The sequence below is a fragment of the Marmota flaviventris genome, chromosome 9 (assembly GCF_047511675.1).
Source record: "Marmota flaviventris isolate mMarFla1 chromosome 9, mMarFla1.hap1, whole genome shotgun sequence".
In the NCBI taxonomy this organism is placed as follows: domain Eukaryota; kingdom Metazoa; phylum Chordata; class Mammalia; order Rodentia; family Sciuridae; genus Marmota; species Marmota flaviventris.
In genome coordinates, this window is record NC_092506.1 from 92241007 (window position 1) to 92268393 (window position 27387).

At 35.3% G+C, this 27387-nt stretch overlaps 1 protein-coding gene and 1 non-coding gene across 2 annotated transcripts in view; both read right to left on the reverse strand.

Moving 5' to 3' along the window:
• Window positions 1–256: 256 nt before the first annotated feature.
• Window positions 257–27387, reverse strand: part of Gucy1a2 (guanylate cyclase 1 soluble subunit alpha 2) — a 271121-nt gene continuing 243990 nt past the window's right edge. The window contains exons 7-8 of the mRNA XM_027930780.2: window positions 19477–19631; window positions 257–671 (exon numbers count right to left, since the gene is read on the reverse strand). Coding sequence (XP_027786581.1) covers window positions 464–671; window positions 19477–19631 — 363 coding nt within the window. The 3' untranslated portion in view covers window positions 257–463. The remainder of the gene's footprint in view (window positions 672–19476; window positions 19632–27387) is intronic.
• Window positions 18151–18254, reverse strand: LOC114089059 (U6 spliceosomal RNA). Its single transcript, XR_003582116.1, has one exon. It is a non-coding gene; the product is annotated as a U6 spliceosomal RNA (small nuclear RNA).

Genomic DNA, 27387 nt, shown 5'->3' on the forward strand with positions numbered 1-27387 from the left:
ATATATGTATGAAATGTCTGTTCAGAAAAAGAAAATTAGAAAATATTCCTCACCTGCCAATTCACCAAATGTAGGAATATATACTCAAAACTGGCTCTCAAAAATGGCACAAACATATAGGGGAAGATGCCTATATGCATGACAAACAAGAAAACATGGAGTCAATTTATTGGTTAGTTTTTAAAAGGGCCCATACTCATAATTTATATATATATATATATATATATATATATATATATATATATATATATATATAGAATGATCAAAAACACTCATGTGGATGGACACATCTGGTTTCCCCTCGCCCTCTAGCTTTTCAAGGATTATTGCCGGACATAATACAGAAATTCTGCTGCTTGTCCTCAGCAAAGCATTGAGAGAGGAACCACCTCTTTCCACTCTCCATAGTGACCCATGTTCTGGGCTTGTGCTTTTTGAAGGAGTCTTTGATCTGCAGCAGGTCTCAGAGGCTTGTCTCCCGGAGGAACATGGTGCCAATGTTGTAGGAAACCTTTTTTATTCTCGATGAAGAAAGAGAAGGCTTTGGCTGCTTTGGACCAGTCCTTACCTCCAGGAAATAGCAGATCCCAGGAATTTCTTTTGGGAAGTTGTCTGGAAGCTCTTCACGGGACCGAGGGATGAATGTAAAACTTTCTTCTCGTTTTAATAATCTAAGAAGAAAATATAGGTAACATGGATCAAACAGAAAGGGAAATGTGAATAAAAAAAATTCTGAAGGCTGAGAAAGCCTATCCATGACTGTGCACACACAAACACCTCTATTGACCTTCCTAGGACTCTAGCTATGAAATCCTGACTCAGGAAAGATCCCTTTATGTTATAATGATGATGATGATAAGAAGAAGAAGAAGAACTGCTCAAAATATTTTACTCCTTAAAATATTTATTTTATTTCTTACTGAATACCAGCCCTTGAAGAATATTTGTTCATATTTGATTTTTTCCCTAAACAAAGGGCTAAGAAAATTGCATAATAAGAAAACTGTATAATACAGGTTTTGTTTTAAACAGGCAGGACTTACTTGTCTGGTTTAAAAGCCTGCCTAAATTCTACAGCTTTCCTTTTAGGTTTTGTAGACTCTCAATAAACTTTAAACATATGTCCTTTATGTCAAACATGTAACACAAATATTTAGACTTACAGAACATTTTGTGTCTCCAAGTGTCTGTGATATCTGGTTACTGACATCTAGCAATACATATTTTTCAATTTCACCATCACTTATTAGTCAGATAAGTTGACTTGTCCCTTGCAATCACACATAGAGACTCTTCAAAATAGTAACTTTGCAGGGGATTTATTCTTTAAACTTGCCAAGCTCCATGAAAGGTTCTGTTTGATACTCACATTTAAGAATGTAGCTAAACATTTTCACTGAATTCACTCTTTTTGGACTACTTAATGTTTAAGAAAATCTCCTAGATACTCCTAAGAATGTAGTAAGTAGAACACACTCTTTTGTTAACAGAAAAGGAAACAGGAAATAATGGAAAGAAAAAAAAATTTCCCTAAACAATAAAAAAAGCAAAGGAATGTAATGTGAAACAAGAATAGATGCTATAAGAAAGCTAGACATAGAGGTAAATACAAAAAGCTGCAAAAGTTCAGAGGAAGAAAAATGTTTGGGGAGAGCATTTCATTAGGACACAGTTCTGAAGTCTACACTGAGTTTAGACTTTATTTGGAAGATACCATGAAGACAAATCCATCAACCTTTACCTAAAAGCAACTCATGCTCATATGTCAGGTTAATATTAACAGCAGCTCAAGTAATGTCAGGTAGGCAATGTGGGAGAAAGAAGGCATGCAAGAACAGAGGATGCACGAAAATTCATTATAGGAGCAATGATGAGAATCTCTATGCAAGGAGGAAAAATCATTTTTTCTCAATGGTCTGAAAAAAAAGCATGCTGGCAGTAGTAATAATTGTTATGACATGAGCAGCCTGACTTGAGCATACCTTTATGAACCAGAGTTGTAGTATTTTGCTTTCTCAAGGATAAAGGAACAGTTCTAATTGTCTATTCTTTAAAAACATTATACAATGATCATATTACTTTGGGACATAATAAAGTGAGGCTCATTTTGACATTTTTAAATTCTTTCAGAGTCTTATCCCTTTTATCCATATGACATAACTTTATGCAAAAGCTAAAAATTTTCTTCTCTGCTAAATCTATGGAGGGTGGAAATGAGTTCAGAGTAAGAGTGATTTGCTTAAGGAAACGGCAAGACAGTAATGGCAGTGGCATTGGAATATAGATGTGTTAATTCCTAGTCAAGCTTAGCCCTACAATAAATAATAAGACTATGTTAAGATAGTTTTCCATCACAAAATAACTAAATTGAGATACAGGGGATGCATTAATGATAATTAGAAGGGAAATCTTCAGTATTGTTTGCATTTTTTTCATTGGCATAGTTATTAATTTTCACTACATATAATGTATAATTGGTCATTTCAGAAATAAAGTGTAAGCATAACTAAATAATAGTGGAAATCCATATTGAAAAATATGGTAAAAATATTGAAAAATAGTGAAAATCCATTATTGTGGATTTTCAGTAAATCCACATAATTTTGTTTACCTCAAATGGAAGAATTACTGATGTGCCACATTGGGTGTCAACCAATGATATCAATCAATCAACAAACATTTATTCAGTGCCTGACATGCTAAAAAGTGAGGACACACAAAACACATTAACAAACTTAGAAGATGAGAAATGTGCATAGAAACAAATTATGAATACATGACAATATATGATATAACATGTAATGTACTTAAAAAACGAAATTCTGTGGGATGGAGGAAGAAGAGATGATTATGGATTAAAGTACAAAGTCAAGAACCAGCACAGTAAAGTTCACTATCACCAGTCGTAGCACAGAGCTATACACTCTGTTTTCAAAGCTTCCTTAAAGCCCCAAATCAGCAATTAAGAACTCCATTTGCACTACGTTTCCTTGTTTCTATCTTTTAAGTCTTCAAATTTATCTCTTTTACAGTTTGTTTGCCTCAGTGTGGGCTTTATGTCTAGCTATAATTTATATTCTCTGACCATGAAGAATCAAATTGGTGTTACATCTATGGACGTACTTATAAATGATGGAAAGAGGACACCAGCTGCTTTGGATGCCAGGACTCTTTAAATAATTTACAGTACTTTGGCTTGGAGGAAAGTCTTCACAACAAATGGGTTCCTTGACATTTAAAATAAATCTCATATACTAACACTAGAAAGCATAGAGACAACAGATTTAATGAGATTTTCTTTTTTCCAAGTAAACATTTTGGTATCAATAAACTAAACACAGTCTTAAATTTCAATAATAAAAATGAGAGCACATAAGGATAAACTGATTCAACCTCCTGTGATATCCAGGATTTAGCAGTCTGTGTATAAATGCACACTGATGTGCAATATTCAGGTGTCTTTCAGTACGATCATCTGAATGACTTACTGGAGGCACGAGGAGAAGGGCAGGGGAACATTTCATGCAGTGTGCCTGGTGATGATATGAGACATGCTACTGCATAAATGATCAAGTGCATATACAGGAATTAGGAGTGTAGACCCTAATCACCCCAGAACCTCCCATCCCCTCTGAAATGCATTAAGTCCACCTCTCTGGTCTAAAGCTCTGCCTAACAGTCCATTTCCTAAGCACCACTGGACTGATATGGAAGCTTAGAGTCTACATAAATCTAAATTAATCCTGAGCTGTAATCCCAGGATGGTTGATATGCCACCTAGGAGTTTCAGCAACATGTTTTATAAGTATTCAGAAGCCATAAATCCCGGTTTACCTGCCTATCACCCTTGTTCCTATTAACAGGTATATATATATATATATATATATATATATATATATATATATATATACACACACACACACACACACACACATTCATACACACACACACACACACACAAATTGATTTTCAAAATAAAACTTCGCTGCTACTTTGGATGTCTGTGATACCATGAAGGTCTATGGAAAGGCTCCCTCCCAGCTTCAGAAATAAAGCTGGCCTCTGAGTCTCCTAGCCACTTGTTGGCATGTGCATTTCTGCCCAATTTTCCCCAGGCTTTGTGCTCAGTCCTATGTCCTCTCTTGGAAAAAGACTTGAAACTTATATCGAGATACAATGATATAATGCAATTTACATTTTATAAGACCTGGAGTTTAAAAAAGAGAGAGAATAGAATGGAATCATAATAGGACATCTCAGAGATCTATTCTTGGGTATACTATCTTCTCCAAATCACACTGCAAGTGGCATATAAAATGCAGAGTTTGGTCATCAATAAGGCAGAGGCAAGAATTCGGTCTTTTATTCTACTAAACTTTTGTCTCTAATTCTATACTTTGATTCAATTTCTATTTAGGAAGTCCTTATAATCACTTGCTGCTAAGTGCTTTACTTATGCCTGAAAGACTGTAGAATTTTGGCAAATAATCAGTCATGCAATTCTTGAGCACTTAGAGTCATCCAGTTCAGTAGTCAGTCAATCACCAGGTAGTTATTAAGAGCCTTCTATGAGTGAGGTATTGAACCAATACTTTCTACCATTGGTCATAACATTGACGGAACAGGAGGTGACTCACTGGAGAGATGAAGGAATCTTTAGTTTTGTTTAAACTGTCTTATCATAAAGTAGTTATTTTTTATTAGCTGAGCTGACCCTATCCACAACTCCATGGATAGCCCCATGGATAGATCCAGCTCCAGTCTCTGATAGTGACCAACTAAGGGAGTTTGGGCAACATGCTTAACAAATATTCAAAGCCAGACAAATCCTAGTTTACCTGCCTGTCACCCTTTCTTCCCTCAATAGTTTTTTCTACAAATTGATTTTCAAAGTAACAACATCTGCCCATTTGAAATTATCATGTGCGACTGCACAATCTTTCGTTTATGCAACAATTGGAAAGATCTGTGTAATGTGTAGAGCTTTGAGAGTGACATTCCAAGGATGTTTATAAAGGAGTAATCACAACCTTGTCTACTAGTTTCTGTTGCTCACCTAAGGATGCTTGAAAGTCAAAGCAAGAGGCAGTAAAACATAGTGCATCTTTCAGAGTTAAGAGCTGAAAAGGAATATGTGGATTAGTGATATTTTAAAGACTTTGTCTGAAATCTTTAGTTCACTTTCCTCTGCACTTGACTAATTTGTGCCTAATTTCTTGTTTAGAAATTATTTCCTGCTCAGTATTTGGCTGTTAAAGAACTAGCTGTCTCTCTGTTTACTAATTCAGTAGATGGAAACTTTCTCCTAGATTCTATCATCATCACCACCACAATTAATGTCTTTGTCATCATTATTATAATCATCATCATCATCATTTTTCTCTCTGGTTATTGTGAAAATTAATGATATGTGCCTCAGTGCAACTTAATTTAGTCGTTAAAAGACTCTTAGTAAAACATTTTAACTTTTTGAGATAACAAATTATGTCATTTACTTTTGGGGATTTTTGTGTTATTTCTTTGATCATTTCTTATACTTTGTGTTTTCTTTTTTTTGGATTTCTGCTTTGCCAGATATTGGACTTTGTAAGTCAACCCTCCAATTTCTTTTCTTTTCTCTCTGATTTCTCCCTTGTTTTTCTATTATACTTCTGGAACACTGCCTCCATCATCATTTTCTAATACTTATACAGAATTGTGAAATTTTAGATACCACGCTTTTAATTCTCAACAGGTCATTCATGTTATATAATTGCTTCTTTTTTATTGTGTTGTGTTCTTATGTACTATTTTTTATCTAGGAGAAAATTGATCATCCTGTTATGGAGTTTGCTTTATTGTCTCTGTTTCCTCCAAATTTTATTGACTAGTTTTGTTTGCTTATTTGTTTTTGTCTCTTTCTCTCATGTCAAAGGTATGAAACAAATGATTAATATCTTTGCAAGTCTCTTTCTATTTTAGTGTGAGGCATTAAATGTGATTAGAAACTTTATGTGTGGCAAGAAATTATGAAATTATGGGTTTTCCGTGACCATTTTCTTAGGGCTTCCAAATATCAATAACTTTAGTGTCTTTCCTTTGGGGCCAGTTTTTACAAGTAACAATGCTCCAATCATTCCTGTGTAATTAAACATGGTTTCCAGCATTATGGGTATTGAATAGCTGGGAGTCTCACTGTCTAGAATGTAAACTTTCACCTAACCCCCGCTCCCCATATTCACCAGGTTGAATTTGGAGCCACTTTAGTTCAATATCTCAGGAGTAGAAGCCTCTTATATCCTTCTGGAGTTAGTTGTTCTCCAAAATCTGTTCTTCCTTTGTTTCTTAGTAATAAAGTTTTAGGTAAGTACATGGTGGTTATCTAAATTAAGAACTATATATCCCAATTTGTCTTTCAACTAAGGTTCTGAGAGATTATTTGTTTAGTACAATTAGATACACTTGACAAAGATTTAAATGTCACAAGTGAAATAGATTCAATTTCCCTTGGCAACGGACCATTAACATGAGCTGTCAGTATTGGAGTTTTGCAAAAGCAGGCTCCATTTTTTAGCCTCCCAAGTATCAAAAAGATAGCCCAGTATTGTTGACTTTTTCATATAACTCCCTTATCACAAATGCATTTTCAGGCATGTATTTTCCAGTGTCTTAATATTCTAATCTACACTGGCCACAGAGGTAGGAGCTTGCCTAACTAGCCAGTTCTATATTTTAGTGGTAAGATTTCAAAATATTCAGCTTCCACCCAATTTTAATCCCTTCCAATGATTCTGTAATCACATAATTCCCTGTATTAAATCTCTTTCTACTTAAAATACCTAAAATGGTTTCTCTTGGCACCTTTTCTGAAATTCCTCTTAGTCACGTGTTGCACCTTGCATATTAATCCCCTAATTAGGTTCTGTGTGTGTGCACATGTGCCCATGTACACATTTGAATCAGCTGCTATTTAGATTCAGAGTGAATGTATTTCTTCCAAGCTGCAACCTCTTTTATGGGACCTGAGATCAACATCCTCCTCTGCACTAAGCCAAATATCACTCATATATACTTTCCTTCTTGCTTTCTAATACTGTTAAGCATACACATATATGTATTCATATATACACAAATACACATGTGTAGACATACATATGTCAGGAAAGTAATACATCTTTCATACTTTTACTATTGTTTCAGTAAATGATTAATTACAATAGTTAACTTCAGAAAAGAATAAGGATAAACTCAATTATTCAGTCTTCCATATTAAATTAGAAGTTTTTTTTGTTTTAATTATTCACCAGAATATCTTTTTGCTAAGAAATGCATCTGTACTGTATTAAAATGGCATTAGGTACTGTGTCTTTCAGTGCTGAAGGATGACAGGTTTGAAAATGAAATAAACACCAAGACAACTTGTGTTTTTCTTAGTGTTCTGAAGTTCCTGAAGTTTTCCTATTAACTTTTTCTTTCCATCAGAGTGGAAGAAAAGAAGAAACTCTGCTTTGTACTTTTGTTCATGCTTCACTGCTCCAAGATCTCATGCTGTTTAAAGATAGGCCCAAATGGAACTAGAGTTAGTGAGTTGGCTAGACAGCCTAAAATCCCTTGAAACTCAATGATTCATTTTCTGGAAACAATACTCTTGTCCAAATAAGGAAAGTAAGAACCTAGATCACTGTGAGTTACAACACAGAGATCTCACCAGATTTTTATGTACTTTAAGTTTACTAACATTTTTAGTTGCAGATTTTGAGGCAATATTGTAAGATTGTCAGTTTTTAGGTTCTAAAATTCAGGATAGTGGATAAGTTCTGAAAAAGGGATAGTCTTCTTATATGGCTACTCACATTCAGAAGGTAGAGAGTCTGATGAACATTTCTGTGACACCCCAGCTCATTTCTTTCTGCATCCCATCCTAGGTTAAGTACTGAGGGCAACGTGTGTTCATAAGAGATCCCAAGTTTGTATGTTTGATGCTTCCAGAAAGAGCTCATGTGGCCAAGTTCCTACTTGACTGACAAAATTGATGACTCTTAAATGCTTGAATTTTAACCTGCTGAATAAATGATGATAATTCTACCCCACTGCCTGTTGTGGACACTGCCAAATCAAATTTAACAGTCTAAGATCTTAATTTCCAATACATGCCAAGACACTTAAAATTCAAAACACTCAAAAGTATTATGCACCAACAGAGAGAACTGTAAAAAGAGATGACAAATGAGAGATTAGGAAAGATAACTGGAATCAGCTCATGTAAATTATAATCGCCTCACTTTTTTTTTTTAACTTCTATGACCAATCTTTTTTAAAAACAAATCCATCATTATCCTGGTCTTTCTGTATAAAAGATTAGGGGGAAAGTGAAAAGAATAAAAAACATAAACATTTATTTTTTTAAATGAGCAATACTTAGTTGATTTCATTTACAATTAAGACCAGAATTAATTTTAAAGAATTCTATGTCCTTTATACATTTCTAAATCATTCAGAAGTAGAGGAAGTCCTAGGTATGTTAGAAGAATAGCAGAATTGGAATAACTTCAGTCTCAAAAAAAGTAAATCAGTCTGAGAAAATGTTTGGAGTCTATAAAACAGCATACTTTTTGTTGTGAGATATGAGAAAATTAGCTAATTGTTCTAAATAGTCACTTAAATTATCTGGTTCTCAATTTCCTTGAGAAAAAGAAAGAGCTCACTCTAATTTATTTCAAAAGTTGTTTAGAGTTCTAATAGTCAGTGAAGATTGAGAATTTCTATACTACTCAGATTATACAGGGTCATATAAAGCAATATGATCAAATATATTAGTTTTATACTACCAAATGTGAAACATTTTCAAGAGCTCCAGGGAAAACAATGTTGTGTAAGAAAATATCACAAAAAATGATTATAGAGTCATGGGTGACTCATGCATGAGAAATTTCTGCATGTTAGTCAGAGCCAAGAATGGATGGTTGAGCATAGCAGGTAGAGCTATCATATTTCTCCTAGTTAACAAAGCATTACATACAAAAGAACAGTGAGAACTGACAGCTAAAAGATTAAGGTCCGATTAAGACTGGTTTCAATTCTCTAGGTTAAAAAATGAGTTCTCCACACATAATATATTTTATTAAATATTAAAATGTATTTACATAGTACAATTCACAATTTTTTAGAAGGCATAATGTGCTTTTTAAAAAAAGAGGTTAGTTAATATAACAAAGTAATATATAAATAATATAATGTAATTATGTAGTACATCTTTTCATCATCTCTTTTAAAGGTTGTGTATAAAGAGAAAAAGGAGAAGCATAAAATTATAAAGAAGCTTGACTATATGCTAAACCTAAAAGTAATACCTCTAAAAGAGGGAATATATTTTAAGACATTATTTTCAAAAGTCAGTAAATTTTGTTTTTTAAGCTTTGAGGCACAGTGTTGACCATATAGCATATAAAATGACAATGTGTTCATCCTCTGTTGGCCAGAAGAATTAGTTCTTTAAAGACTTTCATATCTTATATACTTTCTTTCTATGCCCAGGACCATGCCCTAGTTCATGACCCCACGGCAGGCCTGGGACAACAGAACAGTCAGCCCACCTCTAGTACTCCCATTCTACTCCTTGCAAATCATTGCTTCTTGTTCCCAAGCTCAGAACACTTTAGTGGGCTTCTAATAGTATACAAGATTCTCTTTCATGTGACATCAGCCTTCCTGGATATTAGAAATGTAATTTTAAAAGTAAACATCTTATTTTGGAACACTTTCAGACTTACAGAAGAGTTGTAAAGATAGTACCATGAGTTTCCTTAAATTCTTTACTCAGTTTTCCCTGATGTGGACATGCCAGACACCCCTAGCAAAACAAGGGTTTGTCACAACTAAAAACTTAACAATGATATATGACTATGAAATAAATTAAAGACTATTCTAATTTCACTGCTTGTGGAATCTGTCCTTTCTCTATTTCAGGGTTTAGTGTAAATTTTTTTTTAAAGTTTAAATTATCTAGACCTAATTGAGTTTTATAATTCATAAGGAAACAGATGATGAAACTATTGAAATGTGACTAATCCAAGGTCATAAGCCAATTAGCGGTAGTGTGAGGAATGTGAACTTCATATGCTTTTATTTGGTCATTCTTTAATTTAATCAGTGTGTAGTGGTTCTTAATATTTTCTGAATCATGAGCCACTTAAAAAATCTAATGACAGTATTAGGGAAAAAAAATCTCTCCAGAAAAATGCACATGAGTATGCATTGAAAATGCTTCAGAAAACTCATAAACACACTAACCCAAGACTTATGAAATGCTACACCATCCCCCAACTAGGTGAGGAGAGGTCTTCCTTATACTATTTAGTAATAATAGGTCCTTATCAGGGACCAACAGCAGTCTCCTTCCACTTTCAAGCTTGAGCCTACCATACAGCCCAAATCTATGCCAAATCATTAAGTAAACCACAAAGAAAAAATATATAAATTGCCAGACATAATCTTTCTTTTCATGTCTATGTATTCTTTTCTGCATGTTACATATTCATGTTTTTCTCATTGATTCTTACAAACACTCTTAGCAATTAGATCTTGAGATGAGTGCTCCCTTTAGAAGGCAAGTTTTACTATTATTTATTCCAAAAAGTAACTGCAATATTGCATTCTGGTCCTCAAGATTTCACTACAATATCCTTAAATGTGCTGGTAAAAATATACAAAATAATTGAGGAATAGTCTGAATGTTGAAAAAAATGGGTCATGTTTATAAAATTACATTAGGGGGTTGGGAGTGTGGCTCAGGGGCAGAGCACTTGCCTAGCATGTGTGAGACACTGGGTTCGATTCTCAGCATCACATATAACAAATAAAACAACAACTTAAAAATCAACAACTTAAAAAAATTAAAAAATACATTAGGAAGGCTTATGAATCCCAATCCACAGACTTGCATTTTCTGGGCAAATGCTATATAATATGGAAGGGAGACAAAGAAAAAAAGAACAAAATAAAAATGTCTAAATGAGTAGACTACCTCATTCAATTTTTCTATATGTGACTTTTATTGGCACTTTTAAAAGGGTAATATTAATGTTGTTGTCTATAATTGGAAAAATAGAAATACAATTCTTGAGGCAGAGCTCAAGTTTTCCTTTTGGGAGAACTATTTAGTCATTTGTCTTTACTGATTATATTTCGTTTGTGAAATATAGTGTTTACTGTTTGGTTGCTTCTAGAGAGAAAAAGATAGGGTGATCAATAAAGTTATTTAAAAGACTGACAGGGTAGAAACATTGCAGCCTGGATACTTTTTATTTTTCTTAATTATCAAGTCATGGGTGTGTATGAGAATTTTGATTTGGACCAAAAAAGAAAAAGAAAAGAAGTTATTGATAAACTGCTAGGCAAGATTTCCTGAAATTTCTTTGGACATATTTTCCCACAGGAAGTATTCCCTGGAAGGAGAGTAAATATTTATAACATAATATCTCACCAGTAAGTATATTGACAAAGTAACAGAAGTGGATTTTCTAGCATTATTTTTGACTATTGTTAATGACTATTAACTTTTACATGCAAAGAAAAAATATATCCAGGAGATTTCATCTTTCTTCAATTATTCTAAGTATCTTTTCAATATACGGGAAAGATGTATTCCTTTGAACTATCATTAAGTAAATTCTAAATTGTAGGCCTATATTTCCAGGAACTTATAAACAGTAGAGACACATACTTGAAAGTTTGCAGCCTCATAGAAACTGTCTCACTTGGAAGCCTCCATTGGCCATGGCTTTGCCATATACTCATGTTTGATACAGGGATAGAGATACTGATGTCATTAGAAATACAGAGACTCCTAGTAAACCTTTTGGAAAGAATATACTTCTTTTTTGTAACCCTGAGTATGAAAAGAACACAGAAAATCAAGAGTGCAACCTTGGGGTATGCAAGGTCTATAGAGGAAGACAGAAAGGAATCTTCCTTACTCTGATTCTTGTCTGCTCCCTATTGCTCCCTCATTTAGGAAATATTCTCGCCAAGGTAGAAATTATTTATAATTATTTTTGCCAGTTTATTTGAATTAGTTATCAACTCAATGAGACATTTGGCTATGGATACCAAGGATCTACAGTAAGGCAGCTATGAATTTAAATTCTGACTCCCACACTTTAGCTGGATGCTATTGGGGACTTATGCAATCTTTCAAAGTTCAAGTTTCTTCTCATTTGAAAAATAAAGAATAATAACAGTGCTTACTTCACAGGCTTGCTGTGAGGCATAAATGAGCTAATGTGAATAAATTACTTAAAGAGAATAAGTAATTCAATAAATGTTTGCTGTGTTTTCTGTGGCTACCAATGATATCTTAGAGCAAAAATATGCAGTATTTGATCATCTGGGTGACGAATATCTCAACCAAGGTTAGACCCAGTTCTCCTAATTTCCAGGATAGGGATTTATGCACTATATCAAACTCTATCATAAAATGCGATCTGTGGAATTTTAAGCCTGGTGCTAGTGGTCTGAAGATACTTGCAAATTAAATATTGTCCAATTTCTTTAAAGATTGTATAAAGGTAGCTATATCTTAGGACAGGATGTGAAGTTTGAGGATGGTATTCCTCTTTATAAACATTCCATTTCTCTCAGGACTGATCCTTTGATTCCTCCTCAAGTCAAAGAATCTACCACATCTTAAATAGAGAAATACAAATCACTCCTGTAACAGGTGTTTCTCTTTAGGAATCTATGTCTTTAATCCTAGTAAAAATCCTTTTTACATCAGATATTTCATCTTGCAAATGTCCTTTTCTTCCTCAGATTTTGCTTACATAGTTGATATGTAAATATAACCATAAAAAAAGTTTTTAAAGACAGGAGGTGGATAGAATTGGGCTATATTTCAGGCATGTTTTAGCCTTTAGTTTCCATTCTTGTAGACATAATAATCCATGCCCCACAAGATGTTCACATCCTAACTCCTGAAACCTGTGAATACAATAGGTTATATGGCAAAGAGAGATTAAGACACCTTCAAAATGAAAAAAAAAGTATCCTGGCTTATCCAATGGGCTCAATAAAATCACCAAGGTCCTTAAAAGTGGAAGAGGGAGAAAAAAAAAGTCAGATAAAGAGATGTGATGATGGAAGAAGTCAACACACTATTCCCAGCTTTGATGATGGAGGAAGGGGGATATGGACCAAGGGATGCTGGTGACCTCCTCTTGAATCTGAAAAAAGTAAGAAAGTGCATCATCTCTTAGCACTTGCAGTAAGCATGCAGCCCTAATAACAATTTGATTTTACCAAGTGAGACCCATGTCAGTCAGACTTGTATCCTACATAACTGTAAGATTTAAAAAATACATATAGTTATGTTGCTGAAGCCAATAGTAAGCAATTAATCTAATTAGAAAGTAATTATTTCTGTATATATATAAACAAACATCTTTTTATGTATTGATTAATTGAAGTAACTATGGAAATCTGCTTGAATTTGGGGATTTTTCAAAAGAAAACAGCCAGTTTTAGTCCCACGACTGAGTTAGACCATCAGTAAGATGCCTTTGCTAATAAAAACTTATAGGAGGAAAAAAACTGATCACTAGTTCAGTTCTGAGTCAGAACTTAAATGCTTTGGGCCAAATTGCCAAACTCACTCTTTCCTCAGGATTGTCAGCTGAGGTCTGTAATTCTAGTTATCACTCATTATTCAATGTGGCTAAAGTGATAAAACATGAGAATCAAGTGAAGAAATAAGATGATCTTTTTATTCACAGCAAGAATAGGATGAAGCAATGAATAAATATCTACTATGTTCCAAGTAAAATGAGCTATATAAACATCACATTAAATCCTACCAGCAATCTTCTGAAATAGGTGCTCATAAAGATGATCAAACTTGGTCCAAAGAAGTTAAGTTGCTAAATTTCAGAGATACTGAGTGTGAGCCAGGATGCTAACTGAGGCATTTAATTCTGAGCTTGTGCACTTAACTGTTGCTCAATTCTGATCCATTGTATATTCTCTAATCTAAGGGGCTGCTCATGTAGCAATACTGAGAAGGCAGCATGGTTTTAACACTTTTAGAGTGAAGGAAAAATAGACATTACAGAAAGTCCAGAAGTTGATCAATTGTAAAATGAGAAAAGCAAAAATGTTTAAAAGTTAAGAAAATTTCATATCAAAATAATTAAAGAGTCTTTCTACATTTTTAGTTTGCATATAGCAAGGAAAAACAATTAACTCTGCTCAGGCAAATCATTCAATTATTCATGCCACTTCAAAATTTGCTGAAGCCATTCTTAATATAAACAACTATTTCATTTTCACAGATCAGTAGCACAATGTTATAACAATTGTTTATAATATGTGCATTATTTTAAAATAGGTCTGAGTAGGAATAAAGATGAGTAAAAACATCACATTTATTGAGGAAATATGAAAACATCAAATGTGGAAAACTTGAGACTCCATAAAGATTTCTTTTTGTGGAGGAATGAAATTAACAATAAAGTGCTCTAGGTGAAGAGGAAATAAATGGTCCTTGGGCATTACTACATGCACACAAGATAACTCACACACATAAAATCTAGAAAAATGAGGGCTCTCTTGTCAAAGTCGTGGTTTTGATTTTACAGACTTTATTCCCTGTGTCTACAATGATGTTAAAGATAAACAACATTTGATCACTCTTGATTCTAGTAACCTTGAGTAAGCTAAATTATTGTCTTGCATGAAATGTAATCTAATGTGGACAGGTAAATAATGTTCTTAACAATACACTTTCTAATATTAGAAAGTAGAAAATAAACCTACATGTTCATCAATTGAGGAATAATAAAAAAATTAAAATACAGAGTAGTTATACACTAGACTGTCATACAGTCATTAAATGATGAGTTAAAGTAGAATGTTTTATCATGGATAGATCCTAAAAGTATGAAATTTTGTTTAAAATAATTCAAAATTAGAGAAAGAGTTATATAGTAAAATACCACTTATAAAAACTTAAAAAACTAAAATAAAGTTATATTGTTTATGAATACATATGTATAAATATACAAACCACTGGATTTTAGAACAATATACAAACCACTGGATTTTAGAACACATCTAATTCATTCAGATATTTGTTCCAATAAAAGGGAGGGACTTTTCCAAAGAGATGTTCTACGCATTTCTATTTTTAAAAATAGCTGAAGCAAATATAGTATTAAACCAGCAGTGAGATCATAAAAATGTTATCTTTTAGCTTTCTGTACTCCGCAGTTGTCTAAGTATTTTTTAATCAATTACTTGAGTATTTCCAGGTAAAGCATATTCTGAACCAACTATCCAGAAAATTATTTCAGCTTATCAAAATATCAAATTAATCCATTCTCAAAAAGTTTATGATAATCAAATAATTTTACTAAAAATAAATTGTATAAGAACCTCTCTGAAGTTTTCAAGATAACCAGGCAATTCTATAAGATTTAATTTCAAAGATGAAAACTGAAAATGTCAAGCTCTCATAAGCTTAAAACACAGTTTTACTTCACAAATTCTTATTTGCTCTGAGAGGGCAAATTTGCCATCTGATAGAGCATGTCCCAGCAAGTTCGATGCTGGCATTTCACTTTGGGGGTTCAGTGGAAGGAGAAGTACATTCTATTGGCTTATAAACTGCCTGTGTAGCCTAGAATAGCAGAATTTCCCATGACTGGACTGTATATATGAGGGTAGAAGGACACAAGAGATCTGAGACTTTGACTGTCCAAGGATTTACCAGGAGCTAAGTTACTCTCTTTCTCTCTATGACACACCTGATTAAAATGAACATCAAAGTCACTGAGTACAGCCACTCTGCTGAAGCATGGGAAGACAAGCAGAAACAACAGACGGTTGGGACTGTCAGTGAAACGTGGATAGCAGAGCCTGCTCTCAGCTATTGGATTGCTTCTCCACCCCAACCTGGCCCAACCCTGCAATTGTTCTCCTTCCTATTATCTTTTAAAATCACAAATTTGGTCCAGCCCCTCCTCTGCTTTAAACATCTCAAGGTCATTTATTGATCTTAGGGCTTAGGTAGTGTTGTGGTTTGGATATGCAGTCTCCCACAAAAGCTCACGTGAGACAGTGCAAGAAAGTTTAGAGGTGAAATGATTGGGTTATGAGAGCCTTAACTTAGTGCATTAATCCATGGATAGGGATTAACTGGTTGGTGGTGACTGTAGGCAGACAGGGGTGGGTCATTGGGGGTGTGCCCTTGGGGTTTATATTTTGTCCCTGGTAAGGAATGCTCACTCTCTGCTTCCTGATTGTCATGTCCTGATCCACTTTTCTCCACACTCTTATGTCATGATGTTGTTCTGCCACACCTTTGGCTTAGAGCAATGGAGCTGGTTGTCTATGGACTGAGAACTCTGAAACCATGAGTGCCAAATAAACTTCTCTTCCTCTAAAATTGTTCTTATCAGGTCTTTTGGTCACAGTGGTGAAACAGCTGACAAAAGTGGATAGAAACCCCTTAATGTTATTTACCTTGAGTGCTGGTCTGATTTCGGTTTATTTCTCCATCCTTTTTTAGCCTACCCTTCCTCCTGCTTTAATACTGTAATTCAGGGTTTCTTGATCTCCACATTTGCTTGTAATAGTTACTTATTTACTCAGGTACCAGCTAGTCTTTGATCTCCTTCACAAGGACAGAGATCATATTTAGGCTCTGCATTGTTGTATCCTTAGTGCCTAATATAGTGTTTGGAATATAGTAGACGATCAACAAATATTTGTTAAAGAATGGACGGTTGATAAGGCATAGGTAAAGAGGGAGAAAGAAGTTGTTCTGAAGATAGACTGAATGTTCAAGTATTTTATATTATTAGGAATAACATGATTTGGGGCCAGAGTTAATGTATTTTAGAAACTACCCACTTGGCAGCACAATGTGTCTATCTATGGCTCCATTTGATTATTTTGGCAGGTCTTGGGACAATAACAGAACAAAATGCTCCCATGTTTGGAGTTGTTGGAATCATTTAATTCCACTAAGGATCATCACAAACTCAATTAACGTAAAAAAATATTATGAAAACTCAGAATCGGCATCAAAGGGCACAGGTCTTGTGTGATTTGGAGGGGTTCCTTTGAGGTCACACGTAAACAAAGCCAGGAAGAGTTATGATGTCTAAGCTGAGAGCGCAAACTTCCCACACCATTGGCCTATTTTTTTGGTGGGGGCGGGGGTATCGGAAATTGCATTATGGAGCACTTGACCACACATCCCACCCTATTTTGTATTTTACTTTTTTAAACATTTAAATGTTTTTTTTCTAATTAGTTATACATCACAGCAGAATGCATTTTGTTTCATTGTACACAAATAGAATCAAACTTCATTTCTCTGGTTGTTCACTATGTAGAGTTGGACCATTTGTGCAATCATACATGTACCTAAGGTAATGTTGTCCTTCTCATTCCACCATCTTTCCTACTCCCATGCTCCCTCCACTATCACCCTCCTCTTTTCCCACTCCAAAGTTCCCGGAATTCTTCCCCTGCCCCCACCCCTGCCCCTCATTATAGGTCAGCATCCACTTATCAGAGAGAACATTTGGACTTTGGTTTTTTGAGATTGGCTTACTTCACTTAGCATGATATTCTCCAACTCCATCCATTTACCTGCAAATGCCATAATTTTATTCTCTTTTAAAACTGAGTAATATTTCATTGTGTATATATACCACAGTTTCTTTATCCATTCATCTGTTGAAGGGCATCTAGGTTGGTTCCACAGTTTAGCTATTGTGAATTGAGCTGCAATAAACATTGATGTGGCTGTGCCACTAAAGTATGCTGATTTTAAGACATTTGGGTATAGATCGAGGAGTGGGATAGCTGGGGCAAAAGGAGGTTCCATTCCAAGTTTTCTAAGGAATCTCCATACTGCTTTCCAGAGTGGTTGCATGAATTTGCAATACCACCAGCAATGTATGAGTGTACCTTTTTTGCCCTGCATCTTCACCAACACTTATTGCTACTTATACTTTTTAAAAATTTTTAATTCTAATTTGTTATATATGACAGTGGGATGCATTACAATTCATATCACGCATATAGGGCACAATTTTTCATGTCTCTGGTTGTATACAAAGTATATTCACACAATTCGTGTCTTCATTCATGTACTTTGGACAACGAAAAAACATGGAATGCTTCACAAATTTGCATGTCATCCTTGCACAGGGGCCATGCTAATCTTCTCTGTATTATTCCAGTGCTGCCAAAGCGAGCGCTGTTGCTTGTATTCTTGATGATTGCCATTCTGATTGAAGTATGTTTTGTATTTTGTATTTTATTTAGAGACAGGTCTCACTGAGTTGCTTAGCATGTCAACATTGCTGAGGCTGGCTTTGAACTCTCGAACCTTCTGCCTCAGCCTCCCAAGCCACTGGGATTCCAGGCATGTGCCACCATACCTGGATCTTTGGCCCATTCTTTACATGTCATCTCTTTCTAAAAAGTGAAGTTTTCACAAAATATATATATCTACACTGTTATCCAAATATGAAAAATAAGTATTAACACCATCATGGGAAATACTGTGATCATGGTAAGAAGATAGAAATGAAATGATTGATTTAAGTTCCTTGCTCCATGAACTAGAGCACAAAGTACCATTATTAAGATCTCTACAAGAGAAGTTTGCCACTTATTTGAAATATGTCTCTATTGTTGAGCATTTATTCATTGATTCAATAAACATTTGTACTGTATTTCTACCTTGTGTGCATGTACAAATATGTAACAATGAATTACATTTTTTATTTATAATTATAATGCACCAATAAATATACAAACAAACAAACAAATATTTGTAGAGTGCTTGTTATGTTCTATGCATTTTTCCTAAGTCCTGGGTTATAATGATGATCCAAATCAACATGTTCTCTGCTTATATGGAGCTTAAATATAGTGGGGGAGAGGACATGAACCAGGCATAAAATAAGGATGATTTCAGGAGGCCAAATTGTGTAGTACTGTCAAAAATGACCTTTAAGATAAATACAGTTTAAGTTTTATTCTGAACTCAGTATATATCTTACTTCAGAGCTCTTATTTATTTATATTCATTATTCCAAAGAATGAAAACAAATGAGCTACCTTTCTTATCTTATCCCTTTGATTTTTATAAACATTGAGGAACATTTTAAAAACATTGGGATTTTACAAAAGTGTAATTCAGACCGTTAACATTTGCTCTCTTTTATTTTAAACAGATATACTGCAGAGAGACAGAGACTGTGGGGAATCACAAACCTATATTTACCTCAGTCAAGTCAGATTTTCCATGCACTCTCTCAGGGTTCAAATAAAAGTCTGTGTCACAATTATTATCTTTTAGACTGGGTGGATCTACATATAATATCTTGGAGAATGATAAGATGAAGAAAAATTCTTCTCACAACAGGATATCAGCTCTAGTCAAAGTCAGGGGCGGGAAGACAGAGGGCAGAGAACACTTACTGGTAGGTTGTTGGGCTGACGTTGATACGCCGAGGATGACTTCCAGATTCGAATTTGCTTGCCAGAGTGACATTATTTCCAAACAGGCAATATCGTGGCATTCTCACCCCAACAACACCAGCCAGCACGGAGCCCGAGTGAATGCCTATCCTCATCTAGAAGAAGCAAATGGAAAGGATGAGAAAGTTCAGGGACAGATTGGTTTCCATTTGATATGCAACTATTTTATCAAGTGTACTGCCAATTATTAAATAATTAAACTAGGAGCTCCTCAAAGATAGAAACTGAGCCTTGGTCATTTTTGTCAGCCTCATATCTGGACCATTATAGTGCTCTATGAACATAAATAATGTGAGATAAATGAATGAATGGATTAATTATATGAAAAATCATGTATATTTTGTTACATAAATCCTTTTAATTACAGGTTAAATGAGGTTTCATTTGTACATGATATACTCTAATACACAAAACAGTATATTATCTCCATGTTTTCCCTGCAGTTACTTTCACATAAAACCCTACTGTATCACTTCATAGCATTAAAAATGACTGTAAGTTAAATATTTATGTTTAAATGTTTATATTTGTTTAAATGTTGGATTTTCCCATGAGAGAAGGGTATGTGTGTGTTTGTGTGTATATATACACAAAACACACACATATATGTATATATATATATATATATATATATATATATATATATATATGTGTGTATATATATATATATATATATATATATATATATATACACATATATATATATATTTTTCCTCTTACTGCTGAATATTCAGTACTTAGAATAATACCTACGGCTAAGCAGGCACTCAAAAATTGATACATGTAAAATAAATTGTCTGAATTCCTCAAGATATTATTAAAATGGAGTTACAGAGAATTCAACCCTTTAGTTAGCCAAGGCATTGACTGAAATGATTAAGAGTAAATTAAGCACTGTATTTACTCTCTGAGAATCTGACAATGATTAGTCTCCTCCAGGCCTTGAAGGAACTCTGAATACACACTTGCTATGCCCTCAAACGTGGTCACAGTGGTGAAGTTATATTGACATGGTCTGCACCCTAAGTGAATGGAGGCTAACCCTTAGAGGGAGAGGGAGGATATCTGACCCGGAGATGCCCACGAGGCTCGCAGACTGTCACTCCTTCACTATCATATCTCCCTTGCCACTACTGCTGTGAAGATTAAAAAGTCACTCTAGACCCACCGTTCTTATAGAACTGGATACTTTTACACATATTGATCTGTAATAAGACGGGTTGAAATGAATGATCTAACTGCAACTCTCAATAACATCGTATATTTTTTAAAAACTGACTATAAAATTTATTTGGAAATTCAATAGTGTAGGAAGAATCAAGAAACACTAAAGAAAGAGGAAAAATGAGCACATGTCTTATCAGATATCAAGTCACTGTATAAACATATGTAATTAGTGCATGAATATCATTGTATAGAAAAACAGACAATGGAATAGAAAACCCAGAAAGGCACCAATAGATGCGAGCCATATGAAATTTAAAAGTTAGCTTTTCAAATTACTGAGAAAACAATGGCCTTTCTAGAAAGCTCTAGATCAATTCTGTCTTTGTATAGAAAAAACTTTCAATTAAAGAGCTTAATGCAAAAGACATAAATTTACAGCCTTAAAAATAATTGTGTTAAGTAAGAAAAGGCTAATCTGCAGTATCAGTAAAATCTCAAAATACAAACATTTGAAAAAAATCATAACCTTTAATTTGTCTCTCAGTGTCAGTTTCTAGTGAGTGGTCTGCATTGTCAGCCAGCTCTGTTTCCTGAATTTGGGGACAAAGGTCCTTCACATTTTGTTTCTCCTTCATGTCTTTCCACATATGAGGAGTTCCAACTCATGTATGTGGAAAGTTAGCAAAAGTCCAAGGCAAGTCTTGGGAATGATCATTTCAGGTGAGTTTTATTTCTGATAAGAAATCTGAAGTCATACTTAGCTTAATTACTCTATAAGTATACATATATATCTTTTTCTTCTGGTTGCTTTTAAGTGTTTCTTTTCTTGCTTGTTTTAAGTAGTTTGGTCATGATTTTTCTTAGTATTGTTTTCATTTTGTTCCTAGTGCTTTGGGTTTGTTGCAATCATAGATTTACAGGTTTATATTTTTCCTTAAATTTAAAAAAATTTCTAGACATTATTTCTTTAATTTTTTTTATTTCTGTCTACTTCCTCCTCTCAGAGACTCTCATTACATTTACATTAGGATTCTTGAATTTTTTGCAAATTGATAATCTGTTCATTTAGAATTATTTTCTGTTTACTTTGGATTTCTATTGCTATGTCTTCAGGTTGACTAATCTTTCCTTTTGCAATGTCTAATCCCCTGGTTATCACATCCAGTGGTTTTTTTTTCCATCTCAAGTACTATAACTTTCCTATTTAGAAATTAAATTTGATATGGTTAAATTATATAAATAACCTTCAAGCATACAGAGTTAAAATAACTGTTTTAAGGCTCTTGTCTGCTAATTCTAACATCTGTTTCAGTTCTGTAGCTATCAGTTTTGATGGATTGATTTTTATCATCATTTAAGTCATATTTTTAAGCTGTTCTTCATGCCTAGTAATTTTTGATTGGATGCCAGATATCATGAATTTGACCTTGTTGAGTGCTGGATATTTTTATATTCTTATAAATATTCTTGAGCTTTGTTCTGGGATGCAGTTAAGTTACTTAGAAACAGCTTGTTCCTTTCATGACTTGCTTTTAAGATTTGTTAGGCAAGTCTGGAGCAATGTTTCATGAAGGGACAATTATCCTCCATTACTAAGGCAAAAATCTTCTGAATACTTTCCCCAATGTGGGAAATTTATGAACTTTTCCAGTCAGCCTGATGCAGACAGTCTTTGTCTGGATTCCACACCCTCCACCAAATCCTATGTGAGAATCAGATTATTTTTTCTTTGATCATTTTGGATGTTTTCTTCCCTTTCACCCCAGGGCTTGGGTAGCTTCCTCATATTCATTCACTAGTCACTACTCTTCAGAATACATGAGAACCCCTGCAACATCTCTGGTGATCTTTGTTCAACTCTTGTGGTCTCTATGTGACCCATAGCCTTCTTGGGTTTTCCAAATGCTCTGCTCCATCTCTTCCACTCTAGGAATATGTTGGGTGCCTCCTGGTTTGCTCATCTCTGAACTATAGCTTGGAGGTCTCTCAAGGGAGGAAGCTAATACAATTATAAGACTCATTATATGTGTTTCCTAACTGTCTACAATCACTGTCTTCCATTATCTAGTATCCACTGTCATGAAAACTATTCTTTTGTATTTTTTTCAGATCTTTAATTGTATAAGGTGGGAGTATAAATCCAGTCCTTGTACTCCATACTGGATAGAAGCAGAAGTGAGACTTTTTTTTTTTCAAGAAAGCAAACTATCTGAATAATATAAGCCTATTTTATTTTTGTTGAGAGATCACCTACTTGTATTTAAAGGCAAAAATGTCAAATGGCAATATTCCTCTTAAACACATATAAAGCAGCATTCTCGAAAATTAGCAACATACTGTGTAATATGTCTTAAACTTCTTCTTCTTCTTTTTTTTTTGGTACCAGGGTTGAACTCAGGAGCACTCGGCCACTGAGCCAATCCCCAGCATTATTTTTGTATTTTATTTAGAGACAGGGTCTCACTGAATTGCTTAGCACCTCACCATTGCTGAGGCTGACTTTGAACTCCTGATCTTCCTGTCTGAGCCTCCCGAGCTGCTGGGATTACAGGCATGCGCCATCATCTTAAAATTCTTTAGGTTTCTGTGTACTTTCACAAAGCCTATCTGTGTTGTTGCTGTATGTGATATAGGATTGCCTAAACAACATCCAGACCTCAGATGATAAGCCTTTGATCACTGCCATGATCATTTTATATAGGAGAGAGCAGGAGCGAATGAATCTCACTGTCAAATCTGATAACATCTTTATTCTGTGCTTTCTGTTTGAAAGACTCTACACCCCACATAACTATGTAGAAGGATTATATAGTTCTACTTCTGCCTCCTTTAAAAAGACTTGAGACATTTTTTAAAATGTATCAGAATCAAAATTATAACCTGAAAATGGTGATGACAAAAATCCAGATATTCTTGAGGTGGGAGTGGAGGGAGGAATTGCCATTAAAAAACATCCCTTAGGAGGCCATATACAAAGTGCAACCGCAAAAGGGTCAGAGTCTTTTTCACCACCACCTTCACCCTACAATGGAAAAGAACTCAGAGAATAATTTATCTGGGAAGTAAGAAGATACTACTGGAAAGTTACAAGCTGAATCATCAGACTCCATTTTCTTTTGCATTTCTTTTGATAACTTATTGAGATTTCCCAGGAATTGTGGCCTATATAAGGAAACTGCTGATTACCCCATTCAGAATGTGCCAAGAACATCTAGCAGTTAGACAAAATAGAGGGTACATTTAACTATCAATGAGGGGTTTAGATTCATTTTGGCAAAATTTAACTTTATTTAAATTGGTTAACCAGGCAGTAGCATTTGTATCCGTCTGGCCAGTATGCCTTATTAATCTCTGATGTCTTCAGTGTGTGATACAATGCAAAATTCTGAGACAAATCAAAGTCTTCAATTTCTAATAGTGCTTTGCATTAAACTGATGACTCTCAACTGGGGCCTTTTGTGCCTATCATTGGACATTTGGCAATGTCTGGAGACATTTCCAGATTTTGCAACTGGGAAGGGGAGATGCTACTGGCATCTATTTGGTAGAACTAGACATTTCTAGGATAGCTTCCTGTCCCCAGTAATCTTTCAGCCTGAAACACCAAAAATGCCAAGACTGAGAAACTCTGCATTAAATACACCCCTGGATATCTAAACCTACTAAACAAGGATATAAATGTTTTAATCAGATTAAAGCCTTGAGAAAGCACAGTAGACTTCATATTGAAGACAGAGTTCATAAAGAAAATGTCTGTTGTAGACGGAACTGTGACCACCCACAGAGCAGGCCCAGCGGCCTGCTGAGGGGCAGAGCCGCCCCCCACCCCCCGCGACTGCCAGGTAGGCGGAACTGTGACCACCTACAGAAAAGGCCCAGTGGCCCGCGGAGGGGCAGAGCTTCCAATCACTCCTGCAAGGTAGGCGGGCCTCCGACCCACCGGCAGAAGAAGAGCAGCGGCCTGCTGAGAGGCAGAGCCGCCCCTTCCCCCTGCGCCCGCAAGGTAGACGGAACTGTGACCACCCACAGAGCAGGCCCAGCTGCCTGCTAAGGGGCAGAGCCGCCCCCCACCCCCCGCGCCTGCCAGGTAGGCGGAACTGTGACCAACGTCAGAAAAGGCCCAGTTGCCCGCGGAGGGACAGAGCTTCCAATCACTCCTGCAAGGTAGGCGGGCCTGCGACCCACCGGCAGAAGAGGAGCAGCGGCCTGCTGAGAGGCAGAGCCGCCCCCTCCCCCCGAGCCTGCAAGGTAGACGGAACTGTGACCACCAACAGAACAGGCCAGACCTGCAACCGACAGACAGAACAGGCCCAGTGGCCTGAGGAAGGGTAGAGCCGCCCCCCCCCCCCACCGCGCCTGCAAGGTAGGAGGACCTGCGACCCACTGGCAGAACAGCCCCAGAGGCCTGCAGAGGGGCAGTACCCAAATCCTAGAAGCCTACAGTACGCCGAATGTGCAAAATCATAAGAGACCCACACCTAGACACATTATAATGAAGATGCCCAACATACAGAATAAGGAGAGAATTTTAAAAGCTACAAGAGAAAGGAAGCAGATTACATTTAGGGGTAAGCCAATCAGGATAACAGCTGATCTTTCAACACAGACTCTGAAAGCTAGAAGATCCTGGAATAACATATTTCAAACACTGAAAGAAAATGGGTTCCAACCAAGAATTGTGTTTCCAGCGAAATTAAGCTTCAGGATGGAAGATGAAATTAAAACCTTCCACAATAAACAAAAGTTAAAAGAATTTGCAGCTAGAAAACCATCTCTTCAAAACATCCTTGGCAAAACATTACAGGAAGAGGAAATGGAAAATAACAATGAAAACCAACAGTGGGAGGTAGGACAGTAAAGGGGGGAAAATAATCAAAGAGGAAAACAAACCATGTTTAGTAACATAAATAAACAAATATGGCTGGAAGAACAACCCATATCTCAATAATAACCCTAAATGTTAATGGCTTAAACTCACCAATTAAGAGACACAGGCTAGTAGAATGGATCACAAAACAAGACCCAACAATATGCTGCCTACAGGAGATGCATTTGATAGGAAAAGACATACATAGGATGAAGGTGAAAGGTTGGGAAAAATCATATCACTCATATGGACTTCGGAAACAAGCAGGAGTGTCCATACTCATATCAAATAAAATAGATTTCAAGCCAAAGTTAATCAAAAGGGATAAAGAGGGACACTACATACTGCTTAAGGGAACCATACACCAACAAGACATAACAATCATAAATATATATGCCCCAAACAATGGTGCAGCTATGTTCATCAAACAAACTCTTCTCAAGTTCAAGAGTCTAATAGACCACCATACAATAATCATGGGAGACTTCAACACACCTCTCTCGCCACTGGACAGATCTTCCAAACAAAAGTTGAATAAGGAAACTATAGAACTCAATAACACGATTAATAACCTAGACTTAATTGACATATATAGAATATACCACCCAACATCAAGCAGTTACACTTTTTTCTCAGCAGCACATGGATCCTTCTCAAAAATAGATCATATATTATGTCACAGGGCAACTCTTAGACAATATAAAGGAGTAGAGATAATACCATGCATCCTATCTGATCATAATGGAATGGAACTGAAAATCAACGATAAAAGAAGGAAGGAACAAGAATACATCACATGGAGAATGAACAATAGGTTACTGAATAATCAATGGGTTATAGAAGACATCAAGGAGGAAATTAAAAAATTCTTAGAGATTAATGAAAACACAGACACAACATATCGGAATCTATAGGACACATTGAAAGCAGTTCTAAGAGGAAAATTCATTGCTTGGAGTTCATTCCTTAAAAAAAGAAAAAACCAACAAATAAATGATCTCATACTTCATCTCAAAATCCTAGAAAAAGAAGAGCAAAACAACAGAAAAAGAAGTAGAAGGCAAGAAATAATGAAAATCAGAGCTGAAATTAATGAAATCGAAACAAAAGAAACAATTGAAAAAATTGACAAAACTAAAAGTTGGTTCTTTGAAAAAATAAACAAAATCGACAGACCCTTAGCCATGCTAGCGAAGAGAAGAAGAGAGAGGACTCAAATTACTAGGATGAAAAAGGCAATATCACAACAGACACTTCAGATATACAGAAGATAATCAAAAATTATTTTGAATCCTTATACTCCAATAAATTAGAAGATAGTGAAGGCATCGATAAATTTCTTAAGTCATATGATCTGCCCAGATTGAGTCAGGAGGATATAGACAACCTAAACAGACCAATATCAATTGAGGAAATAGAAGAAACCATCAAAAGACTACCAACTAAGAAAAGCCCAGGACCGGATGGGTATACAGCAGAGTTTTACAAAACCTTTAAAGAGGAACTAATACCAATACTTTTCAAGCTACTTCAGGAAATAGAAAAAGAGGGAGAACTTCCAAATTCATTCTACGAGGCCAACATCACCCTGATACCTAAGCCAGACAAAGACACTTCAAAGAAAGAAAACTATAGACCAATAACTCTAATGAACCTAGATGCAAAAATCCTCAATAAAATTCTGGCAAATCGGATACAAAAACATATCAAAAACATTGTGCACCATGATCAAGTAGGATTCATCCCTGGGATGCAAGGCTGGTTCAATATATGGAAATCAATAAATGTTATTCACCACATCAATAGACTTAAAAATA